The sequence below is a fragment of the Leuresthes tenuis genome, unplaced genomic scaffold, assembly GCF_036924035.1.
Source record: "Leuresthes tenuis unplaced genomic scaffold, fLeuTen1.0.hap1 SCAF_2, whole genome shotgun sequence".
NCBI classification, from domain to species: Eukaryota; Metazoa; Chordata; class Actinopteri; order Atheriniformes; family Atherinopsidae; genus Leuresthes; species Leuresthes tenuis.
Genome location: NW_027325356.1, coordinates 4,129,311 through 4,155,438, shown reverse-complemented (window position 1 = coordinate 4,155,438; position 26,128 = coordinate 4,129,311). Strand labels below are relative to the sequence as shown.

At 42.7% G+C, this 26,128-nt stretch overlaps 1 protein-coding gene and 1 non-coding gene across 2 annotated transcripts in view; both read left to right on the top strand.

The window, feature by feature from the left end:
* map1aa (microtubule-associated protein 1Aa) overlaps positions 1 to 26,128 on the top strand; it is a 55,706-nt gene that overhangs the window by 13,657 nt on the left and 15,921 nt on the right. The window contains exon 3 of the mRNA XM_072379913.1: positions 26,034 to 26,116. Coding sequence (XP_072236014.1) covers positions 26,034 to 26,116 — 83 coding nt within the window. The remainder of the gene's footprint in view (positions 1 to 26,033; positions 26,117 to 26,128) is intronic.
* trnat-cgu (transfer RNA threonine (anticodon CGU)) lies at positions 10,128 to 10,199 on the top strand. Its single transcript has one exon. It is a non-coding gene; the product is annotated as a tRNA-Thr (tRNA).

The window sequence follows — 26,128 nt, the reverse complement described above, 5'->3', positions numbered from 1 at the left end:
AAAGCAGCACGTCTGGTGAAAAAGGCGTGGCGGGCCGGGCAGCCAGCAGCTCCCTGACATTTAGAGGAGACTGCCGGTCATCTGAGATGACGCTGCATCAGCGCTGCGATGCATCTGAGTTTCATTTACACGGTGCACGCAGAGACCTTTAAAAGACAAACCCTGGCCAGCGTCCTTTTTGGAGACAGTCAGGGGAGATCTTCAGGCTGTGTTGTGTCTTTTCTGATGCTACACCTGTGGAGCGCGTTCGGCTTACAGTGACGAAACAGGAGGAAAGACAAATGAAAGAGCCCCTTCTCACTTATCTGGTAAAAAGATTTCACTCCTGCATTAAGGTTGTAAATCAAGGTAAAAAAAAAAGCCTTCTCAAGCTGCCAGTTTAATGTTTCCAGTTGACTTGAATCAAGTGATGCAGTGCCAGTCAAAAAGTCCTCCTCTGCACCAGTGGGTGATTCATGGAGACATAAAAGAGACTTCTACAGTTTTTGGCTGCTCATCTGGTGCTAAAGTGCAGCCCGAGTGATCGGATCACAACTCTAAAAGTTTAAACTGTTGTGAACCTGTCACTATCCGTGAAGCACTGGACGCAGATGCAGGGTAGAATCAATAATCAGATTTTATTTATATAATGATAGTCGCTTGCAGAGCAAAGCAATAGATTATGAATTCCTAACTCACTCTTCTCGATACCTATGGAGACTATAAGACTATAAAACTTATCAAAAGAAGGTTCTCTCCACGCTAGGAGGACAAAACAAAAAGTTATATAAATCTTACAAATAAACTTATCCCTCTCCGAACCGTCGGAGGCTCTATGGAAATTTAACAAATCAATAAACAGAAAGAGGCTCCTTCTAATGGAGTTGCTATGAAAGTTATAATTATAAATCAAAGACACTCCTCTACTGGAGATACTACTGAATAAACGACAAGACAAACAAAACTTAATTTGGCTAAATCTATGACTATGGCAGAAAATCACTCTCAAGGAGGAAATCATCAATAAACTAGATCTTGGATACTTATACTTTAGTTACTTTGGAGGCTAGAGGAAGACAATTCAACACACTGGCAACGAGACAAGGGAAACGCAGACTAAATACACCTGAGGGACCGAGGGGAACAGGTGGAAACACTTTGGGAATCAGGGAAGACACGGGAGGAAAAGCAAGTTATCTGAAACGAGAGGAGTTGTTAATTTCAAAATAAAACAGGAAGTGACTAGACAAGATACAAAAACCTAAGAGCCTCTGTGAGACCTGACAAAAGTATGTTTCAGCTCATGTGTGAACACATTTCAGCGCACACAGTTGCACAATCTGTCTTTTACTGGAATCCTGTGATGATCACATGATTGTCCCTTTAAAAATGAGAAATTCATTTCAAAATAAAACAGGAAGTGACAAGACAAGATACAAAAACTTAAGAGTCTCTGTGAGACCTGACAGAACCCAGATGTGTCTTTGGCCACGTGCACTCCACCCACTCCCCTGACGTGCCCAAACTCACAGGATGTGTCATTCATTCACTGACAGCCTCCTGATCTTTTTGTTCATTTCTGCAGCGAACAAACGAGCCAGAGCTCTGGATCTGTCCGGGAAGTCGGCTTCTAATAGGCCTCAAATGTCTTGAACTAAGCTGTGGATGTTTCCAAGCGACTGGAGCGTGGAACAGCTGACTTTGTGACATATTATTTGCATTATTTACCAAGAAGGTAACTGAGATCTGATCACAAGTGGTCACTTCATGTGTTCCTGGTGTGAACACATGCACATATTGAATGTGTATCAGATCACCAGGATGGTAAGAAGAGGTCTGAGCAGCCTCTTCCTGTCCCTTTATTTGCATTTGTGTTTCACATTATAAGACGAATCATTTTGGGGACATTCTGCACAGTGGATCCATAAGTTATGATGCCATTAAGTCATCTGGGACCCCACAAACTGATGCTATCAGTTACTATATGTTTGCATCAGCCTGACAAAGTTAATCTTCTGTAGTTCTCTAATAGTCTGAAAACATTAGAAAAAAATCCACCAAACCGCCAAACTCTCCAGATGCCATCAGAACACAATTAAACACATTTATAGGACTAAATGATAAATAATTGTTGTTTGTCAGGTTAAAACTTGACTGGTCTAAACGAACTTAGACTAAATTTAATCTCTCAAACCTGGACTAACACACCTACATGATGCATTTAGCTGCTTTTCAGACGGTTAAACTGAGCAAAAAGCAGCTCATTAACTCTGCATGTCAGCTTTAAATCTGGATTTTGGAACTTCAGTGTTAAATTTTCCAGGATCCAACACAGAGGAAGTCAGAAGCCGCTAAATGTTTTGGACATTTTCTCGCCTTCTACGGATTTATGGCACTGAACATAACTCAGTTCTCCTCCTGTTCATCCGCACCGTGTCGAGGACATTGGTCCAGTTAAACTGCCAAGCTGAGCTCTAACCATAACTCGACTCAGCTGTCCGAGTAGCTGTGCTGACTGAGCTACTGACCGTGCCGCTCGGCCCTCTAAAAGTGAACCTTTCAACAGTCGAACCATCGCAGTCTCTGCTGTGGGAAAGACGCCAACACCAGAGCAGAAAAATAGAGCCATAATCGAGTTTTAAACCTTAATATCATGTGGTTTTGAATCGTAATCGTGTCTCATATGGATGAAAAACACGTTAAAGTGCGTTTCTTACGCCCATCAATTCGTACAATTCCTCAGATGTGTTGTTAATAAGCAAAGAAACTTCAAAATTCACATATTTTTAATGATCTGTGACAATCTGAACCATGAAAACAGCTGCTTCAAAAGAAGAACCTTCTTCAAAACACCTTTAAGAGCTATTTTCGTATGAAAGAAAATAGTCGAATGTCTAGACATTTAAAGAGTAGCTGAATCAGAGGTATCCGCCTTTCTTAATCAGCTTCGGCCTCTTCATGTATCGCAGCTAAATGTTATGATGTGTGGTTTTTGGTGGGTCAAGCTGACTGAACTCGGAGTCTATTTTAGTTTGTCTCAGTTCCACCCAGCAGCTGCTGTTTGAGTCTCAGCTGTTTGCAAAGTCCCATCTGCTCTGTGCTGGAATAAAAACATGGGAGCAGTCCTGCTTTTGTTCAGCTGAGCCACATTTTAACACCTCCTCAGAAAACTTTGCGTCAGAAAATCTTTTTGGTCAGAAGGAGCATCGGCCACTTTGCTCCAGTGAGCTTTCATCTAAGCAGGAAGTGGTGAATATTGATGCATTTTGTTCAGGAGAATGCCTGAAAATCATGAAAAAAATGCCATCATCTAAAATAAAATGTTAAAAAATCATCTGCTGCAGATGGAGGTGAACCGGTTTTATTCTGTCTGAAGTTTCCATAGCAACTTAGCATTAGCCAACCAAAAAAATCGCATGTTTGATCACATCCTAACATGTTACCTGCTGAGCTTAACGAGAAGCTAGAAACAGACATAAATGAGATCTGAATTATTACCCAGATGTGCAGCTCTGTGCAGCTGTTTCTATCTTTGCACGATTCAGCCTCTGAACTGCGCTCATCTTCCCAGTTTTCAGGAAACTTTGATAAACCGAGTGATGGTCGACACCCACTCTGCGACCACAAAACAGACAGATAATCTTAATTAATGTCCTCCTTCTCATCTCTGACAGAGCTCAGGTCCTTCTGAGTGACTCTGACTGTTTTACTTTATTTCCCCAACATCAGGACCTCGTCCATCAACCTTTGTTTTCTTCATTTTTTACCTCTTATCAAGGATCTCATTCAGTTCCGACTCTTCATCTGGGAAATATCACAGAAATCAAGCCACTACTTTCAGCCAACCACCTCCAGACTCCAGTGCTCACCTTGATTTTCTCTGGTTTAGACCACAGCAACTCCCTCTGCACCTGTTTCACTCAGTCATGTGAATTCTGGCCTCAACTAGTTCAATAAGCAGCAGCCAGGCTGCTAACAAAACTAGGGCACAGTTCCACATCCCTGCAATTCTTGCCTCTCTTCACTGGCTACCAGCAAAATTGAGAAAATCTCATTTTTTTTTACTTAAGGAAGGGCACCTGCATGTAACTTTAGAGTAGAACTGTTGAGCCTCTATTCCAGTGGACGGGTTCTTCAATCTTCATGTCAAAGTGTCTTATTTGTCTCCCGCTCTGGTTTTTAAACCAGACTTTTTAGATTATAGCTCCTAAACTTTGGTACTCAAATCTCAATCTGTTATTATTCACCACTTGCTCTTATTTCTAATGTGTTCTTCGGTGTATATTCACATCTCTGCTTGTATATATATCATATCTTTGTAAGAATATGCACCTGCTGCATAATCCAATGTATTATCATTCAAACCTCTTAAGGAGTTGGTGTAAATAAGAAAAAATAAGACTGAATATTAGACGTTTAGTTGATGCTGAAGAGATAACTAAAACCTTTTAGATACTTTTCTTTAAGCAAAGCCACAGAAAGGACAGACGCAAACAAGATCAACTCATTTATTATAAGACAACTTTGAGTTATTGGTATTTGAACGCCACTGGTTTCAGGAGAAGATTGAGCAGGAAGGGACAGTTGAATAGAAACAACGAGGCAGATGAAGTGTAAAGAAATCAGAATAACTGACCAAAAAAAACATGAAACTGTAAAGTATTTGGCTGTCACGGTGCGTGGTGCGAGAAGGGACCCAGATGCAGTTCTTTAACTTCCAAAACAAGGTTTATTCCAAAAAAAACAAGACAAGGCAAAAACATAAAGCGGGGCAGAGCCGGATCAAAAATACTTAACTATGAAACAAGACTATGGAAAAAAAACAAAGGAACAGGACTTATCTTTCTGTGACTCGGCATGACGTGGAAGCATGAAGTGATGTATAGTGATGTGAGGATTCTGCAGTGAAAGGAAACCAGGAGACTAAATACTGTGGAGGGAGTGATCAGTGAATGAGGTGCAGCTGTGAACAATTAACCAGGTGACTTGAGTGAACCGAGGTGGCCGGGGAAGAACAGGACCAGAACATAACTGAAACCATGATTAAACAAACTGACATAACATAAACTTCTATATGAGCACAACAGTAAAACTTAGGAGACTAAACAATGTGGCGGTGAGTGGGAGAGAAGCAGAGTTTGAATTGGACTGCAGGTGTGACAGGTCACGTGCACACACGTGCACACACGTGCACACACATAATTAACACAGAGCTTTTATCACATTTTCCAGTGTTGCACACTCGACTCCCTTTTCCTGCTTCTTAGTTCCTCCAGACAGAAGCGCGAGGAGGCGAGGTGACAAAAGAGACATCACTGCTTCAGGCGTCGTTGACACAGCTGCATCATCCCACCGACTCCTCCACCGTATCTAGTTATTTCTGTCAGATGAGCATCTGTACTTACTTTGAGTTAAGTTTACAGAGTGGGATTCATGTGTCACACCTCCTTCAGACGCCAAAACGACATCTGAAAAGGATGCACCACCCGCATCCTCGCTTTTACCTCTTCTGACAAGCCTCTTCTTCCCTCCTGGAGCCAAGAGAGGAGACAAGGAGGCTGAAATTAGAAAGATAAAACTGACAACAACACATCAGGGGTGTGTGTGGCTGAGCTCCTCAGGGACAAAATGAGTGTTCAGTGGGAATTTAACAGAATATTTATCCTTCAGGCCGGAGCACTCACAGTTTAGAGAAGCAGAAGGTTTCCTAACAGGCTAAAACAGAAGAGGACCATGAAAAAAGCATCGTTTCTGGCATCAAAACGTCTAAAAACTCAATTTGTGAACAGAACCAGAACAACACAGATGTTCTGTGGCTGAGAAAATGTGGCGATAAAGTAAACACACACTGTAGTTCGGTCTAATTTGTATCAGTAAACATGTTTCTGTACAGTCTGCATGAACAAAATACAACATTATGCTCTGTTATCAACTGTTTTTTTGTTATTTTACAGCCAATAATAGCCGGCCATGGCAATGCGTAACTAATTTAATGAGACTCAAACGGACAAAGGCAATAATAAACAGTTTATAACCAAAACTAGCATCACTTCACTGATTTCCCAGTATTCCCAGTTGATTTTTCCTCAAAAATGTCACCTTTCGAGTCCAACTGCTTTTCTGCTCTGCAGCTGGAACTGTGACATCAACCCTGACTTTCGGATTCTGAGGCAACATGTCCCATTCTGGCACAAACACCTGGTTCTGGACGACTGAGTTGACCCAGGGTGAGCGTGGCTGCCACAGATCCACCAGAAAAGGCCCAAATCTGTATAATTTGGGCCACACCTGGCTCCCACAGTACTTAACCCCGGCTAAAGCCAGTTTATGGCATCTGGGCAACATCTGGCCATATATCAAATGCCATAATCCGAGTTAGTCCCAACTCATATCCTTTGAGACATGTTTGGCCCTCGTAACAAGGACCGGCGCTGAAACTGAGCCCGCCAGTAAGCGCCTGGATTTGGCCCAAATGTTTCTGCTATCTGGAAGGTTGAGTGCCTCACCGCTCCCTGCCTGGCGACCACTGAAACTGCAGAGTACGACGGGTTCCTGAATGCAGCGGGAGCTGACAACACGGTGAAGGTGTTGAACTGTACCAGGCCGTTCTGCCTTCATCCTCATCCTCATCCGCAGCAGCAGCAGCAGCAGCACCGCCCCTCCCTCTGCTCCGTCCACGCCGCTGAAGGACGGTAAGAGACGCCTCACGGTGTCCATTCCCCCCGCATCCACCAGACAGGACGCTGGGCATCTCCTTCTTGCTCGCTCGGAGGATTCGTCTCCATCCATCGCGCTGTTTTAGACGCGTAAAACCAAGCGGAGACCGAGCGGAGCCCGATTAGAGTCGGCTGCTTGTTTTTCTGACAGCGCATCGGTGATCCGCATGCAGACGGTCGAAGCCACCGGAGGAATCCGCATCGACAGAGAAATCTGTCTTGACAGGTACTATCTGTTAGGATCTGTGTTTTCAGGGGCCGCGGAGTAGCGACGTGTAATGTGAGTAAAATCAATGTTTCACGATAATCTATGCAGCCGCTGCTGCTGTCTGCAAGCTGCTAATATTAACGAAACAACCTGTTTTCCACTGAAATTCTTCAGCTGTTTATGCATGCATACGGTGCGTTTTACTCACATTCTTGTGGCATGATTCATAAATTACCAAAGAACAGCAGGTGCCTGTAGCCACATGGCGTAAAATTATTAATGACTGTTTAATATAAGCGGTACCGACTTTCTGGCTGCTTCAAGTTCAAATATAAAGTCATTTTAATGGTTTCAGGTACATTGATCTGAGATAATAATGCAAAAGTCCAACATTTTGTTTCATTTTTACTCTGAAAAAATCAGAATCGTCCTTAATGATTTCATTAAAAGCTGTTAATACGTCATTGTCTTCATTTTCAAAGCATCTTGGTGTAGGTTTGTCATTATTTTCTCATCATTCTGTTGGGTCATGCTGCAGATTGTTTTGATGAGAGTGCTGCTGGCCTCCAGGCTCCCTGACTCACGTTCACAACTTAATGTACAGTATGTGAGCATTTGTCAGCTCTCTGTTCAGCTCGGGGTAAATGAGGGTGACCTGATTTCTGAGGTGGTAAAAAAGAAGCGCATCTTCTGACCTGCAGGCAACAGCTGAGGCGAGGCGGTGACAGGCCACAGCAGCTTAGTCCTTCTTGTGAAAACTGTGGGGATGTGGATTAGACCCTTTTAATAACCCCAAAGTTATGCAACTGACGAGACAAAAGGTGCACACACACACACACACACACAACCTGACAGCTGTTTTAATCCAGAAACACACACAAAGAGGAGGCTTACTCTCTGAGTGATGCGTATTTCGAAGGGTTTTCTGAGGTTATTTAGCGGTGTGTCATCATTAATTCAACCAGTTTAACCATAAAATGACAAATCGGATTAATGCTTTAATGATTTAGATTATTTATCAGATTCCACATGAACCATTTGTGATTCTTTCACATCTATCAATACATTGAAATCTGATGCATTTGGGTTCTTCGAATGCCGACAGCAGTCGGTTTTAATAACTGTAAATGTTCATTCCTTGAAATAACAGCGACTGAGTAATTTAAGGTGAAAGTCAAGGCATTATTAAGCTTTTTTATTTACATTTTTTGACATTGACCTTAATGTTTTGGACTAAATGAACGGATTTCTCATTTCAAACGTCCCTGTTAGCGAAACATAGATAAAAACCAACTTAATTCTGATATTTGTAATGCTGTAACAAGCACATGTTTGACTTAGTTATGAATAAGTCATTTTAAATCAGGTTTTTTCAATGGAACAAGCAACAAATCAGCCGATGACAATTCAGATTTCTAAATAATTCACGCGAGATGTTTCTTGTAGCTGTGAGCATCTTTTAAACGTCCTTCAGCTGGTGTCGTCTTTCACGTGCACGGAAACATTTTCACTCACAGGCTGAGCATCGGGCTGAGCGGAGCAGCTCAGGTCGTCACAGACTCTGTAAGAGAGTCTGTTTCATGGGTTTTACTCTCTGTTAGATTCTCCTGCAGGCAAACCCATCCACAGACTCTGAGTAACCCCCCCTCCACCAACACCGCGCTGTGCACTGTGAACTCCCATGATGCCTCAGGGTGGGTGAGGCAGAGTGCTGAGCTCAGCAGGATTCGGCAGACTTGATGCCCTGAGAGGTGTGGCTCAGGCTGACTGCATTCACTTCACCAGTGATCGTTAAAATCATCGCAGGCCTGCCTGTTCTCCAAGGTGGAGCCTCAGCTCAGAACCGTGAAAAGTGGAATTTAAGCGACCCTGCGTTCTGGTTTTGTAGGTTTTGGTAAACTGGAGTAAAGCAGACATTCATTTAGTGTTTATATACTTTATTCCTCTGGATAATCAGCAGAAAATGACAGCTGTTTTATTCAAAGTTGGATGTTTTACAAAGCCAGAATGTTCCGCTAAAGCTAATAGTTTTTTATTTAGTCTTTTATTTGAACTTTTTTATTCACGCTTTACATGTTTCTTCTTCTTCTTCTTCTTCTTCTTCTCTTTCTTCTCCACAACCTTCGGAGGTGTCTCACTCTTTGACCTCTGGACTCGTGCTCGTTCCAGATGTTCCAGATGTTCCAGATGTTCCTGGACACTCTTCACACCACCTGGTTGTGGCGTTCCACGCATGCCGTGCCTGCCTGTATCCTACATCCTGCCATTATGTGCTGGACTGTCTCAGAGGCCTCTTTGGGGTCCGGTCCGGTGTGATAGACCACGGCCTCCATTGACCTCGTGCTCAGGGCCTTTTCTTGAGCTGCTCGAGCTTTTCTGGCCACTTATAGGACTTCTCGACATCAGCCACCTCCTCTGTGTTACATTCTGTGCAGGGGATTATCCTTCCGTCACTGGGTTTCAGCTGCCTGAGTCCCTCACTCAGCAGTTCATTACCATCTTCCTGACGTATTCCTGGAGCTTTGTTGTTTCATCCTGGGTTGTGGCTCCCTCCTTCCTCTTAGTGCTGGACTTGGAGAAACCCTCCATCCTTTGTGAGGACCTTTCTTGTCTTTGTATCAGTGACTTCTATCTCCTTCTTTGGTCAGATTATCATGCAGGCGGGGTATGTGATGACTGTCAGAGCACATGTGTTGACGGCTCTGGTTTTGTTCTTCAGGACCTGCCTCACTTGTTGTAGCTACTTGGTCGAGGCTGACTGCCTTGCAGCCTCTTCACGGTTTCCATTTGCATGTAGGATCCCAAGTTATTCATGCTATGGTACCTTCTGGTATATTACCCTCTTTGTGATGATGGCCAATGCAGAACAGCAGAGGGGACAAAGCATCAAGATGCTGCACCTGATGGTAACTTTCCAAATTGCCTTGGCCTCCAGGGTCTTTACGGATACAAAGACAAGTCTTTCTTGTAGTCAAACCAGATGGTGCACAAATTTGTCTTATCTTACAGTCTTGAGTGACAGTTTTGTCAAGCAGAAGCTGGTGTTTAGCTCCTTGGGTGTTGGTTCCAGTTCCCCTCTTTGTACTCAACCATGTGGCTGCTCATCTCAGGAGTTTCCATGTTGTAAAGAGGCAGGTTACTGGCCTGGTAGCCACATCAAACTCGCTCTTTCTGGGGATCCTTCCTGTCCAGGACCAGCCTGGGTGGGTCCCATCTATCTCAGAGGCATGGTGGCCAAGTGGAAAGGCGTTGGTCTCGTAAACCAAAGATCATGGGTTCAACCCCCATCCATGCCTTCATCTAAGATTATTAACATTTGTTAGTCTAAAGCAGTGATTTAGCAATATGTATAGAAACTACAGGTCTGTGAAACACTAACAGCAGGATCTTTACACATCACATGCCTGCATCATTTGTCCTTCTATGTAGCTTATTGTTAGCTGTAATATTATGTGTAGTGGTATGATTACCACCTTTCATCTGGGTTCAAATCCCCTGCATGAAAGGTACTGTCTCCAGTAGGGGTCCTTAGGTAAGATCCCCTTTCCTTTTTCTGCCTATCTGTAAGTCGCTTTGGATAAAAGCGTCTGTTAAATGCATAAACATCTATCAGCCACAGGTTCATTTGTGCTGCCAGGTAGTTTCTTTAGCCAGCAGGTGTACGTCCTGTCAGTACCAGGTTCTTTCCAGCTCCTAATACTTGAGACGCTTTCACGGATGTCTGCGGCTGTGATGGTCATTTGCTCTTATAAAATACATTTTTGCATATTTCATCATAGAGCTCTACTCCTAAAGCATGAGAGATACATATAAACAGCTCGTGTTTTATTTTATTGTAGATATAAACCCTTTGAGCTTCGGCCTATTGAACTAGAGAATTAAGTTGATGATATTACATGGGAATTTTCTCTATATTTTTACTATTTCTACACTAATACTGTCTAATCTTACTTCATACAGGAGTCACAGATAAAACAATGAGTAATGAGAGACTTTCTAACAGTTCAGGTAATAACAGGGATGTTGACATGTAATTATCCTATATTACATACAGCAGTAATCCAGTAATGTTGCTGCCAAACACCACAGGCTGTTTACTGTGTGTGCAGGTGAGAAGATTCTCTGTCAGCAGTGTAAATTGGTTTCTGCTGCTGCTAACAAGCTCGGTTTCTTTGTTACCTGAGGCAAGATTCTTCTTCAGCAGGTGACAAGTGAAAGAAGAGAACTATTCTTATCTTAAAGTGCCACATTGTGGCATTTTGAAACGTGGCACCTTGCAGTTATGAGATAAGATTGAGGTAAAAACATTTTCATCACTTTCAGACCTGCTGTGGTTTGAAAGCAGCTTCACAGAGAGCGGCTGGATAAGGTTTTGTCACGATCTACGTTCTGTTTCATGTCTTGTCTCCTCATTTCCTGTTTTATTTTGAAAAGTCACTGATCTTGTCCTCTTGTTTCAGGTATCTTGCCCTTCCTCTCGTGTCTTCCCTGATTCCCAAAGTGTTTCCACCTGTTCCCTTTGGTCCTTCATGTGTTTAAATAGTCTGCGTTTCCCTTGTCTCGTCGCCAGTATGTTGTCTCACTCCATGAGCCTCAGAACAAGCCATCCCATGAGCCATAGAAACCACGAGCCTGCAGCAAGCGCTTCTCCTGCAGTGCTATTTTGTTGTTCCATAGCCATAGTTTACTTATTGTCTAACGGTAAGTTTCACAGCCTTGTTTTTCCTCCGTTTTCAAGGAGCGAATTTTGTTGTGACCTTCGTAGCCGCCTCCGATTAGCTGTGTTTTTGTGTCTTGATTTATTGAAAATATTTCGTGCCACCGTTAAAGGTGAGTCTTTAAGTTAACGTTAAAGTTCCAAAGTGCCTCTTTTAGTAAAGAGTGCGTCTTTTGTTTTATTCCGCCTCGTTTCATTAATTGTTCATAGCATTTCTGTTTTCCTCCCAGCGTGGAGAGTCTTATGTTTTGTAAATTTCATAGCTGTGCTCCTTCTCTGCCGAGGAGAGCGCTTAGGTTTCCACAGCCTTTTGATTTACGCTGCCGGGAGATCGCCCTGCAGAGCCCTGTGTGTGTTTATAGAATAAAACCCTTTGGGAATCCAAAGACCCTGCATCTGTGTCCTAAGTCCTCGACGTTCCTGACAGGTGTAGCATTCACAGGTGTGTGTGCAGCTGTGTCCTGCGTAAAGACAAACTCAATTAGACATGTTTGTGCTCAGGTTGTTCTCTTTTAAAGCTCTCATAGTATTCAGATTATTACAGCATGACACCACCTTGCTTACGGTGGGCGAGTGCGATGTTGAAACCAGGTTCAGTGCCCATCAACCTGGTTCAATCATGTCTGTTAAAGTGTTGGCAACAGAGAGCAGAAACTTCCAGGCTCCTGTCTGCTTCATTTCCCTTCAGCTGGCTGATGTTGGCAGACTGAAACTGAATACAACTTTAACTCCATTTCCAATTCTCAATGCCTGAAACCAAATAATCTAACAAGAAGTACATTTACAATGACTTTCCTGGAATTGTACTGACAGAAGCTGGAATTAATGGGTTTGGGAAATACCCCTCAGATGAAGTCTAAATATATCAAATGACACAACTATGGTTATATATACTGTATACATTTGGAGTCCCACAGAATAGGTGTTTATGGGAATCATCTGGCTGCAGCAGCCACACAGGCAGGAGCTTTTGAAACAGCAGCAACTGTGCCAGCAGCACAATTCAGCTCTTTGTAATCTCTCTCAATGCTCACCTGCAAACTGCATCAGTGTTAATACATGTGGCTGCAGGTACTTATCACTTTTACACCCCCCTAAGGAAATACACACAGGAGTTCTTCTTTAGAAGTATCTGTCCCCGTAGCTTTGAGCCATGATTTGCTTTAACGTTTCATTCCCTGTGGTTACAGCTCTGAGCACTGCTTTCATTTCAGTCTTCTGTACAGTCTGATGGACGAGCAGTTAACCGAAGCGGTTATTTGTGTCGGTTATTCCCCCCCAAACAGAGAACTCATCAGCTGTCATTTAGAAAAAGAGCTACTTTTCAAATAAGAAATGAAAAAGAAGAGATGAAAGCTGAACTGTGTGCAGCAGCCATCTATTTGACTGTAATAACAGTGAGACAATGGTTCGTGTTTGTGACACACAGACAGTCAGCTGTGTCGTGTGCAGGAACAAAACCCAAAGTTATCATGAGCAGAACACTCGACAGGAGGAAGACGAGGATCTGGCCGTAAACTAACCTGGAAAACCTGGAGATGTATGAACTGAGGAGTGTGATAAAGTCAGTGCAGGTCGGTAGGTGAAAAACAGGTGTAAAAACAGACTAAAAGGAAAATAAACAGATAAAGGGACAAGTTTTACTAAATGAAACAGGAAGTAAAGTGACTGAGGTGCAGGAGGTAAACTGACTTCAACTTAAAGGGGAACCCCGGGATTTTTAAACCTGGACCTTATTTCTGGCATGAAATACGTTCATCGACTCACCGAGAACAGTTTGGTGAAAGTCGACGTTAAGGACGTCCATCTTACTCAAAGTTGTCGTCCATGTCGTCAAAATCTGATAAATATCCTGCCATGTTGCACAAAACTATCAGCAGCAAACTCTGTGTGAAGTTAGCCGACTGTCACAGAGCACGGAGTGAATAAGCTGTGCTGCAGGGGGGCGTGTGGATGAAGTGGTCCCAGTAGAGTGCCTGTGTAGAAATCCCTCCGTTAGCTCTCCTATAGCTGCAAGTAGCCACATAACAGCAGCTATGAGCTAACAGAGCTATAGCACACGTTCATTCATTCATTCTTCTTAAAGTATTGGTGAAATAAAGACAGATAATGCCTTATTTAGAGGCTGCATCCTCTAAGCCCCGTTCACTCCGTTATATGGATCTCCAGTTATCTAAATATCTTCTGAAGGACGCCGACTTTCACCAAACTGTTCTCAGTGAGCAGATGAACGTATTTCATGCCAGAAATAAGGTCCAGGTTTAAAAATACCGGAGTTCCCCTTTAAACAAAGAACGCATCAGTCCAGATAACCTCATAAACACGACAGCATGAGACAGAAACAGTGTTAAGCTGAAGAAAACACGACGCTGTTATACATCCGTTTATTTAGCAGCTCAACCAGGACCAGCGTCTTGTTTTCGTTGCATGTGGGGCTGTAATATCGAGGCGGGCATTTCTATAGGAAGGTGGGAGGAAGGTTACTTTTGTGTTGATATTATGTGTCCATCTAATTAAAAAAAGCATGCAAAAGTAATTACAAGCTGATGATAAAGTTGGATCATTACCTGCTCCACTGGCACTCCAGATGCTTTAGCATTTTAAATCTACAGCAGTCTCTCCAGTGTTTTATGAGCATTTTGTTCCTTCCAGTCTTCTTTCTTCTATGAAGCAGCAGGAGTCAGAGAACTCTGCTAAAAGCATGTTTCAAAGTGAACATGGTGGAATATTACGCAATGCAGCAATGTGTATTTGTCCAAAGTGAAAAATATTAAGGTCCAGAGGACTGATGGATGTCGATAACAGCCTTGAAAATAGCCTGTTAAATGGCAAAGAACCGCTCAGTAAATGCAGCAAAAGTTCTGTGTGAAACTTCAGTGTTTGGTCAAACTTGCAGAAGCGATGCGGTCGTGTGGATTGGACACAGTTAGGGGGGGAACTACATTACATCCTGCCTATGCTGAGTTGATACATGAGGGATACGAGTCATCTTGTGGAACACTTGGAAACTTTTCAAGAGATATTTTACTTTGCAGAAAGGGTTCCTGGTTCTGGTTCTGGTTTCTTCCTGTGTGCATGTTCTCACTCCGGCTTCCTCCCACGGTCCAAAAGCATGCGTGTCGGGTTAATTGGCTCTAATCTGACCGTAGGAGTGAGCGTGGATGCTTGTTTGTCTCTGTGTGGCCATGACTGGCGATGACAGCTGGGTGAGTTTATTTTATTCGAAGTTCTGCATCGAGGGAACACGTTGCTCTGCAGTTCACCGCCATGCCAGTAGGGGGGTGTGGCTGTGTGTTTGTGTGGTTTCAGGGGTCATAACAAGAAGTAACAGTAAACGATGGCAACCGAGGTGGAGCAGCCGTATTTGAGCTCATCAGTATTGAAGAACAAATGCTTATATGGCAAATGTTGCCACAGAGAAGACGTTTGCAGAGGTGGTTTGATGGTGGTACTAGAGCCCTGCGAGGGACTGTTTTCTTCATCCCGCTGAATTTCTGACCTGCAAAACTTTGAGGATTTATGCTCGCACAATAATAGAAATGCATTGATTTTGTGTCTTCTCCCGTCCAGCAGGAGAAAACACGTCATTTTATAGGTTATTGATAAAGAGATTCACGGACAATTGAGAGACTTCTCCAAATGTCAGACTTGCCTTGCTTTGTCTTTGTGCTGTAAAGACCTTCTTTGAGCTTCCTTTCCACATCATTTATTGACATCCTGTCGCTAGGATACGTCCCTCAGTGTTGCCAGGTGGGAAATGTAGTTTTATTGTACCAGAGACATAAAATGATCGTATTTCGAGTGAAATTATCGTAGACCCGTCATAACCAAAATAACAAGTCTATAGATGCTAAAGTCACTCTAGAGTTGAATAGAGTCCAACAGACTCACGGTTTTGCATCAGCAGTTGTGTTAGTAAATGTCCCCGAAAACAATGACGAGTGGGAACTAATGAGCCAAATCATGAGGCCTGGAGGCACCTACTGTTAGGAACTTCTGAGGCAAACGCATGAACGTCACTGTAGCTCACATAGAAAAGCACGATGGGCTTGAAACTTGTCACATGGAAATGGAGATGCCTTCAGGGTTCACAAAAAAATCCGACAGACAGTTGCAACAGGCTGATTACAACCACACATTCACAGAATGGTCAAATTATCATATATGTGGCCTTTTTTTGGGATTATTGATCGTACACAGGGCAAAATTATCGTACAAATACGATAATTATCGTACATGTGACCTTTTTTTTAGCCGCCCGCAGCAAAGTTCATACCACCCGCTCCTGAGAGATTTGAGTGGGACCCAATCCCAATGCATCCCTCTACTCTGTACGACCACTAAAGCGGCCGAGGCTGGGAACGGGTGAATCTATAACCTGGATGAACAAATACGCTTTCGATAACTTCGAATATCAATGAGCTTCTTCGCCGTGTACAGCCATTAAGACCGGAAAAAGCAACTAGGCTACGGGGTCCACGTCGGGGAAGTATAAACTACATTTTAGGCTCCAGGCCCCCCCCCCCCCCGCGGGTTGGATTCAGTGGGAATAGAAAATGGATGGATGGTTTTGTTAGTTTCACTCACCAAACATCAGCTGCACTCATCGAATTGTAAAAACAACTTTTTATGTGCTTATAATTCCAGTTTGATGAAAGCAGTAACTCCACTCACATTCACATGTTCTTCTCCTGCTCTGACTAATAACCCTCTGAAGCACCCTGATTAGTCTTAATGACGGCATCTTAGTGCTTTTGTTATAAAGACTTGGCACCATTCATCATGCCATTTGAAATGAAGCAGCTAATAGGTTATAAACAGATAAAGACTAAACGAGCTGCAGTGTGTGAGACACAAAGAGCAGCTTTTAATTGGTTTGTTCATCAGAGCTTTTATGTCTGAAATAACTCGAAAAAATAAGGCTTTTGAAATTACTCCTTCTGGATAAAAATATATTGTAACTGAAATTACTTCTGTAGCCTCACAGGGGAGTGAGGCGGTGTGTCAGCAGTCTTTTTACCTTTGATCACGTCTGCCACTGATCCAGCTTTGGCAACATTTTGCTGTGATATTTTTAACCACAGCAGTGAGGCGGTGGGAGAATCACGCCATGTTGACTCACACAAAGTGACACAAATGGGCCATGGTCCACTTTCACAAATAAACACACATAATCAGCTAACTTTTCTTTCAGCCTCAGCTTGGCAGTGAGTTGGCAGAAAATGTGCCGCTGCCTGTGGTGGCTTCAGAGCTTTTCCCATCAGAGGAAGGAGCATGTGGGTCGGTTCTGCTTTATCCTTTCATGCTTATGGCACCCACTCACTGTCAGGCAGCTCACTCAGATTGTCAGGTGCGGAGGGAAGATTTTCTTCCGTATCATCTTGTATCTAGAAACTTCCTCGATGGCTGAGTGTTTAAGTCACCTGAAAAAACACTGACATGAAAATCTGACAAGTAATTTTCTTTAATTTGTTAAGACCTGAGGTTTTTCCTATATGCAGTCATTTAAAAAGGAGAGTCGACACCTTTTCAAGGCAAAGGTTTTGCATTTCAGGACACATGAAAGATCTTCTGGTCCTTACCGGGTCCTAAAATTAGGTAAATACAACCTCTTACGTTCTTCCTGAGGCACATCAATCTGGGAAGAATCCATCATTCTACAGAGAGAAAGATTATTCACAAGTGGAAAACATTCAGGACAGCTGTCAATCTTCCCAGGAGTGGACGTCCCAGCAAGTTCACCCCAAGGTGAAAAAGCCCAGAGCTACATCTCAGACTCTACAGGCCTCAGTTAGCATGTTAAAGGTTAAAGGTCATGACAGCACAGTTAGAAAAAGACTGAACAAGGATGGCTTGTTTGGAAGGGCTGCAGGAGAAAGCCTCTTCTCTCTAAAAAGAACATGGCAGCACAGCTTAGGTTTGCAAAGCTGCATCTGAACAAAGCTCAAGACTTCTGGAACAATGTCCTTTGGACAGACCAGAGCAAAGTGGAGATGTTTGGTCCTAATGCACAGCAGCACGTTTGGAGGAAACCAAACACAGCATATCAGCACAAACACCTCATACCAGCTGTCAAGCACGGTGGTGGAGGGCTGATGATCTGGGCTGGTTCTGCAGCCACAGGACCTGGGCACCTTGCAGTCATTGAGTCCACCATGAACTCCTCTGGATACCAAAGTATTCTAGAGTCAGATGTGAGGCCATCTGTCCCACAGCTAAAGCTGGGCTGAAACTGGCTCATCAACAGGACAATGATCCCAAACACAGCAGCAGATCTACAGCAGAATGTGGGAAAAAGAAAAGAATCAAGGTGTTGCAATGGTCCAGTCAGAGTCCAGACCTCAGCCTGACTGAAATGCTGTGGTGGGACCTTAAGAGAGCTGTGCAGAAACCAATGCTGCAAACCTCAATGAGCTGAAGCAAGTGGGCCGAGATTCCTCCAGAACCATGAGAGAGACTGATAACGTCCCACAGGAAACCATTACTTCAATTCTTACTGCTGCTAAATGAACATCTTCTGTGTTTTGTTCAATAAATAATGACACAGTGTGATATGTCACGTGTTATTTACTTCATTCAAAGACCTTGAAAGGACCACAAGACTGTTCATTATGTCCATATGTGTAAATCTTTGTAGCATTTCTTTTTAGCACGACTGTATATATGTTAGACTAATTAAGGCGCCTGTATGATGTTTGAAAGCACTGACCAAGCAAAGGAAATGTATTTAAACCATTTGGACCCGAGGTTCCACCTTTATGAATGCGTACCGCTCTACTCTTGTGTTGCGGCTGGTCTTAAAATAGGTTAAATTAGGTTAAATAATTAAAAAATTAACAATGTGATGACAGTCTTTCCAGATATACATTTAAAACTGGAAAAAATCTAAGGAAAACTCAAAAAAGTCCTAAAAAGTTCTACTGTTCAGTTGTTTTTTAGGTAAAATCACCCAAACTAAATACATTTTAAATACATTTCCTTTGTTTGGTCAGTGCTTTCAAACATCACACAGGCACCTTAATTAGTCTCGCCTCATACTCTCAGAGCTGCAGCCATTTTCTCCCTCAGAACCAACAAGGCAGACAGGAGGTCACATTTTTACTACTGCATCCGTCCGACTTCTGTTAATCCTCCATTGTTAGTGCGAGGCATTCAGACGGAGCCTCAGAGGCTCCATTTGGGGAGCGCTGGTTTCCATGATAACACTCTGAATGATGTGTGGGCTTTACAGGAGATTGTCCTTGGCCAGGCGGATATGTTGAAATGGGAATGAGAGAGCGAGGCAGTTCTCAGACATGCAGAGCATTTGCATCAGCTGGCTTCGGTGGTGGCGGTCTGTCACTGCACAGAGGGTCGTGTTGACAGGAGGCTTCTGATTTCAGCTTCACACATTAAAGCACTCAACGCTGTCAAACTCTGGAGGTCTTGTTTCACTTGATCAGATATTCTCAGGCCGCTTTGTTCTTCGTTGAAATGTTTGGATTTGTGGTGACAAATTCTTGTCCACTCTCAAGTTCTTCGGCCTAAGTGTCACTAATGGATGTCACGTTTGACTGGTGCCAGATGACATCCTCTGTCTCTAAGTCTCTATTAAGTATATAAAGTATGATTGTTTCTATTTACTTTCTAATAAAAAATGGGTTAAACTTACACAACAAAAGTATTTCCACACTTTCTTCCTCTATTTAAGGTGCGATGGATGGATGGATGATGGAGGGATGGATGGATGGAGGGATGGATGGATGGATGATGGATGGATGGATGGATGGAGGATGGATAAATAGATGGATGGGGAGGGATAAATAGATGGATGGATGGATGGATGGATGGAGGATGGATGGATGGAGGGATAAATAGATGGATGGATGGATGGATGGATGGATAAATAGATGGATGGATGGATGGATGGATGGAGGATGGATGGATGGATGGATGGATGGATGGATGGATGGATTATGGATGGATAGATAGATAGATGGATGGATGGATGGATGGAGGATGGATGGATAGATGGAGGATGGATAAATAGATGAATGGATGGATGGATGGATGGAGGATGGATGGATAGATGGAGGATGGATAAATAGATGAATGGATGGATGGATGGATGAATAGATGGTTGATCAGATATTCTCAGTCCGCTTTGTTCTTCGTTAAAATTTTGGATTTGTGGTGACAAATTCTTGTCCACTCTCAAGTTCTTCGGCCTAAGTGTCACTAATGGATGTCACATTTGACTGGTGCCAGATGACATCCTCTGTCTCTAAGTCTAAGACGAATGGATGGATGGATGATGGATGATGGATGGATGATGGATGGATAGAGGATGGATGGATGGATGGATGGATGGATGGATGGATGGATGGATGGATGGATGGATGGATGGATGGATGGATGGATAGAGGATGGATGGATGGATGGATGGATGGATAGAGGATGGATGGATGGATGGATAGAGGATGGATGGATGGATGGATGGATGGATGGATGGATGGATGGATGGATGGATGGATGGATGGATGGATGGAGGATGGATGGATGGGCAGGTTTTCCAAAACAACTCGACTGTCACAGTATGAACGACAGGCCGTTATTAACTTTCTCTTTTTACATGTCCAAATTCATACAGTCAGCTCTTTTTATGAATAGTTCCTGTTGCCTCTGAGGAAAGATTCAGGTTTTGTCGAGCCAGATAATACAAAGCGTGCCGACTGTGTTGAACTCTTACTGTGACCCTCAGGTATTCTCAAAAATGAGCAATGAGCTAAATCTAAAAAAAACAGGATGCCTGAGCAGGAGGTAAGACAAGAATCTAACGGGGAAACCTCAGAAAACCAGGCAGCATATATACAGAGGAGGGAGGCTTATAGAAGACCATGAAGGAACTGAAATCAGCAGTGAAAAGAGGGAGTAAAACTGGCAGAATTTAGAAAGAAAAAACTCTATTAAGCAGGAACTGAGGACAAAGTCCACAGACTGGACGGGGCAACTTATGGCCTAAGACCTAAACCAAATCTCAGAGTTTTAGATGCAGATATGTTCATTTCCTTGTAAAGAGTAACATATCTGAGCTTATTTACATTTCTTCAAAGTAGAATTAAAAAATGAGTGGGTTTAAAAGGTTTAGATTAGAAATAAACCAACATAAAGTCCCTTCAGACATTAATAAACACAGCATTAAACATGCATATATACAACATATCTATGTCTATCCTTATCTCCTGTAACATCTGTTCTCTTTCCAATGTGCACTTAATGTAATTACTTTAAGATTAGGAGCTGGATATCTGCTGTGACTTTCTGGAATAAGAGGATTTAATCGCATCAGCAACACTGAAGACTTCTTAAAAGCTCTCCATCCTTGTGGGACGATGTCAGGGTTTTAGAAACGGCCCGGCCCACGTTGTCTTTTGGATTCCTCTTCTGGGGGGGGGCTGCGACAGGTCAGATTAATATGCCGTCACAACAGAGCCACTAATGGAGCCGAGATAATGATAGATGCTGTTAATGTGAGTCAGAACAGCATCTTACATCAGAATGTCTTCAGAGAATGCAGGTAAATGAATGGTAAATATCTTTTAAAAGCCTGAAATAACGGATAGATTCAGGCAGTAACAGCCCCATGTAGTGGAAAAACAGAAATAAATCGGTCTCATCACCTCAGATTTTAAATCTCACACCCGTGAGTCAGAGCTGATCATTTAAACCAGAAACAAAAAGGAAGCACATGAGGTGCCACATCCATTTAAGCCACAGTATCGATAGGTGTCATGTTCAATGAATGTCCCACAGCAGGAAACCTTTGAAAAACTAGGGTTCTGCTCAGTGCAGGGGGCTCCAGGGAGGATGAAGTTAAAACCACCCTAAAACAGTTCTCAGCCAACTGAATCACAGCAAAAGACTCAGATTCTGTCAGTCAGTCAGTTTCTAATCTGTGGGATCCCACAGATTAATGGGGGAACTCAGTCGTTCTTCATCAAGCTTTACAGAAGCCAGTAAAGATTTATATGTGTGAACCAGGTGTGTTTAAGGAGAGAAATATGCAGGGCAGGTGGACCAAGATTAAGGTAAAAAGACGCTTCATCTGACAGAACTCACAACATAAGGATTCAGATCTTTAGATTCTAATGAACAGATCCTGAACCTGCTTCCTGAGGGTCAAACTCTGCTGTAGAAAGTGTTCAACATGTTCTGTTCTCCTTTTAATATCCATAATGTTCCAGTCACTACACTGACAGGCTGCCTCACAACATGCCTGTTAGAGCTGAGCGATTTTATCGATACCACGATATATATCGATATTTTGTTTCCTGATTAAGTATCGATTTTTCAGTCGTGAGTATCGAAATTAGAAAACAATTAAAAATAGCAAACTTTACTGAAAAGTCAGATGTTACAATTAGTGAAAACACAGAATATTAACATAATACAAAACAATCCCGGAGGGGTAGTTCATAAAAATGTGATATAAAGAGCATAGCTCAGTGGTTTTGATGGCTTTTATGCTTATAGAAGTCAGTCAGACAACTGCAGCTCATCCAGAACTCAGCTGCTCGAGTCCTCACTGAAACCAAAGAAGTGGAGCACATCAGTCCAGCTGTGAGGTCTTTCCACCGGCTGCCGGTCCATCAGAGGATAGACTTTAAAGTTCTGATGCTGGTCTATGAAGCTCTGAATGGTCCAAAATACATCAGTGACCTCCTGACCCAGTATGAACCTCCCAGACCCCTCAGGTCATCTGGATCCGTTTTTTTATCAGTTCCCAGAGTCAGAACCAGACCTGGAGAAGCTGCATTCAGCTTCTATGCTCCACATGTCTGGAACAAACTCCCAGAAAGCCTCAGATCAGCTGAAACTCTCAGTATTTAAGTCCAGGTTGAAGAAACATCTATTTTCAGCTGCATTTGAAGAAGCTTGAGTTTCAAAACGGAATCATACTTTAACTCCTGATTTTATCTTTCATATATATCAATTTTTCAGATTTTATCTATTGTTCTTATTTCTTTCTTTTATTTAAATTTTAAATCCTGCTTTTTATTTCTTCTGCTTTAATGTCTCTGTAAAGCACTTTGAATCACCTTGTTGTTGAATTGTGCTGCACACATAAACTTGCCTTGCCTAGAATGTAGGATTGTTGTAATTTATTGTTTTAGCTCCTTCTCAAAAATGAAAAAAGATGGTTTGTGATTAGAGAATTTGGATTTGTGTTTATGGTATTTAACAAGTAAACAGGTTGATGATGTAATATTAACATAAACATGAGTCTGCGTACGCTGAAGACACGTTTGGGACATGTTTGTTTGTTTCCGTTTGTCTGTCCTTCCGGGTCAAAGGTCAGATCACCATCCAATCAGCGACGATTCCTGTCAAATCACACTGTCCCTTTAAAATCTTTCAGAAAATGATGTGTATTAAATCGTATCGAATCGTATAAAATCGTTGGCTGGATGTGAGATTAGTGCATCCCTACAGCTCTAATGCATGTACCTCAACAAACTGATGATAACTTACTAATTTACCACTTACACCACAGAGTCTAAGGCTTCTCAAAAAGGCCATTCTCTGCTCTAGCTTAGCATAAAAGTTTAGTCCGTGTACAACAGAAACTCACCTGTTCTGTTCCAGAATGAAGACGATAATGGCGACATGATGTTGATTGTCTTAAATAACTGCAGTAAAGCCTTTAATTGTTAGCTGTGACAGGCCTAACGAGGCTCTGTTCACTTTGGACTCTTCTTTGTCGTGTTCCTTGAGCCGTAACCGGGCGTTTTTTGTCCTGTTTCATCGGGTAATCACTGTCTGGTGGCTGTTTGTCTCCGATCAGTGGAAACTCCAGGCTTCATTAGTGCCCAAAATGGACACAGAACAGGACATAAAGTGTGGCTGTGTTTACGCTGCCAGCAAAACGGCGGCGTTCAGGCTTCAGACAGTGTGTTGCTCTGCTGTTTTTCATGTTCAAACATCGTTCCACTCTGTTCGGTCGACCAGCAGCTGAGCAAATGCAGATAGTTCAACTGTCTCAGTGTCACAGAAATAAAAACAGAATCCGAAAGGTTAGGCCACGGTGATCCGAACGTGCCGCCAAGCTTACATTGGCTGTTAGTTTGCACAAATTTGTTCTGGATTCTGACTCGTTGGCTCATTAATTTAACCAGTTGTGGGTGACATTTCACTTCAGACCCTTGATTATTGAGGCAGGTCACCCCCCACTGGCCTCACTCCTCTGTGTCAGCAGCCAAAGAGGCGATGCCTGTGTCAGCTCCTTCTTTCATATGGAGGATGAACCTGTTTCCCTCTAAATATAGATTCCCCCGATGAGGCGTCTGCATGCTCATTAAGCTGCCGCCGCTGCTCGCCTTCACCTCCTGTAGCATGTGATGCAGCATGCATGCTCTCTTGCAGTACGAGCCTCCCCTCCCTCCCACAGAAATGCTGCAATGCGTCTCCCTCGGCCAAGACTGGGTCAGTGTAACTCTGCTGGCAGCAGCAACCAGTCACCATGGAAACAGGTGGAAAAAAAAAAGATTTTTATTTGAATTTTTGATGTGATTGTGCATGAAAAAAAGAGCATACTTGGAGGTTTAAACCGGAGAAATCAAAATAGCAAGGAGGCAAAAGAGGAGGGCGGGGTTGAGGATGCCTGAGCACCGCCATATGTTCAGTGTGGCAAATGCTGAGGGCAAAGCGCTGTATCATCAGCTCATGATTCAGGTCACTAAACATAGTGGCACCACTTTTAATTCAGCCTTTTTTAGCATAATTAAAGAATAAAAATAAGGAGGAGGCGTGACATTCAGCAGCATCGCATCTTCCAGCTGCCCTGTGTGTGGTTTTCTACTCGTTTACCCAAAATTCAGCCTGACACTGTTGGACTGCAGAGTTTCTAATGACTGACCAGTCGTGACCAGTCAGCAGGTCACGTTTAAGGGCTCCACCGCTTCTCAAAGTGTGGACCATTCCTGCTGCGTCTGCTCCTCTTCGGATAAAACTCTGTTTTTAGCCATTTGAGTAGCTTATAAAGACGATATCATTAAGATTTATGATTATCGCTGCATTTATTCTGTTTAAGTCCCTTTTCACAGATGTTTTAAAGCTTTCAACCCCAACTTAACCACATGAGCTTAAGGCTGCAACTTGGATGGGATTTTATGGTTTAATAGTGTTCACATGAGGTGACATTTAGATCAGAATCTCATGTATGAATTAACATTAAAATAAATAGCTATAAGAATATTAATTAAGTGTATAAAACACAAGTTTTCAATGGTTTTGCAGAAACTGTGTGTAAGATCTGATTATTAACAAGCAGTGTTGTGTTGAAATCTGATCCTGAGAAGAATCTGACCTAATTTTTTGGCTTTTATATTAAATAAAACTTATTATTAAACTTCCCAGAACATTCAGGTGTGTGTTAGTTTTGTTGGTTTTGGTGTTTTATTCATCTATTTCTCATTATTTCTTTTACTTGCTGTGATCAGAAATGTTTGGCATAGTTCAGTCCCACAAGTCCCTTCTGACAAAAGACAGCTTCCCTTTAAGCAGCACCTTCACAATATGGCGTTTAAACAAAATAACGACCCCAAGTGGTTCTACTGCTCCTTCATTTAACCCTTCAGTGTCCACACTGAGGAGAAAACAAAGGAAAAATGTTCCTCTTGATTTTTACATTTACTTTAGGGAATAATAATGAGGATCAGTGACTTTTTCCCAAAAAGTTGGGTGGCCTTTCTTGGCTAGCATGATGTAGGATAGCATTTAGCATTATGTGGCTAAACTGAGTAGTGGAGATAGTTTAGGTAGGTTTACTTCACCTTGTTGATAAGATACAGACACTGCAAAAATGTGGTGAGAATATAGAAATAAGTCCCCTGAAATAGATTTAAAAAGTCACCATTTTTTAAATGAAAATATTCTTATATTCATATTTATTGTGTATATTTACCACATACATATGATTTCATAATTATTCATTTATTTGAATGTTTATTTACCTTTTAACGGCATTTAAATGTCAGGATCTGAGGTTATTGGGCGGCCGTGGCTCAGTGGTGAGAGTGCAGTCCAATAACTGGAAGGTTGGCGCTCAGAGATTTGTAAACTGACAGCTGGAGGGGTGGCAGTCCACCTCCTTGCTACGGCCGAGGTGCCCCTGAGCAAGACACTGCACCCCCAGCCTCCCCGGGTGCTGTGATTGGCTGCCCACCGCTCCAGTGTATGGCATCTGACCCTGTGCATGTGTGTGTTCAACCTGGATGGAATAATTTTGTGTATTTCATGTATCTACATGACAATAAAGTTAACTTAATTATATCCTATCTGTGTCCTCCGATAATGAGGCCAATTAATCCCTCTGAAACTTTTGCTTTTGGCTGTTATTTCTGCTCATGTTTCGTGTTTTTTCTGTTTCCTGCAGGCCAGCGAATCCTCCAGTATCAGAGTGATGTCCTTGAGACTGTTGTTTTGGTAAACCCATCAGAGGACACTGTTTCTTCAGAGGTCAGTGATGTT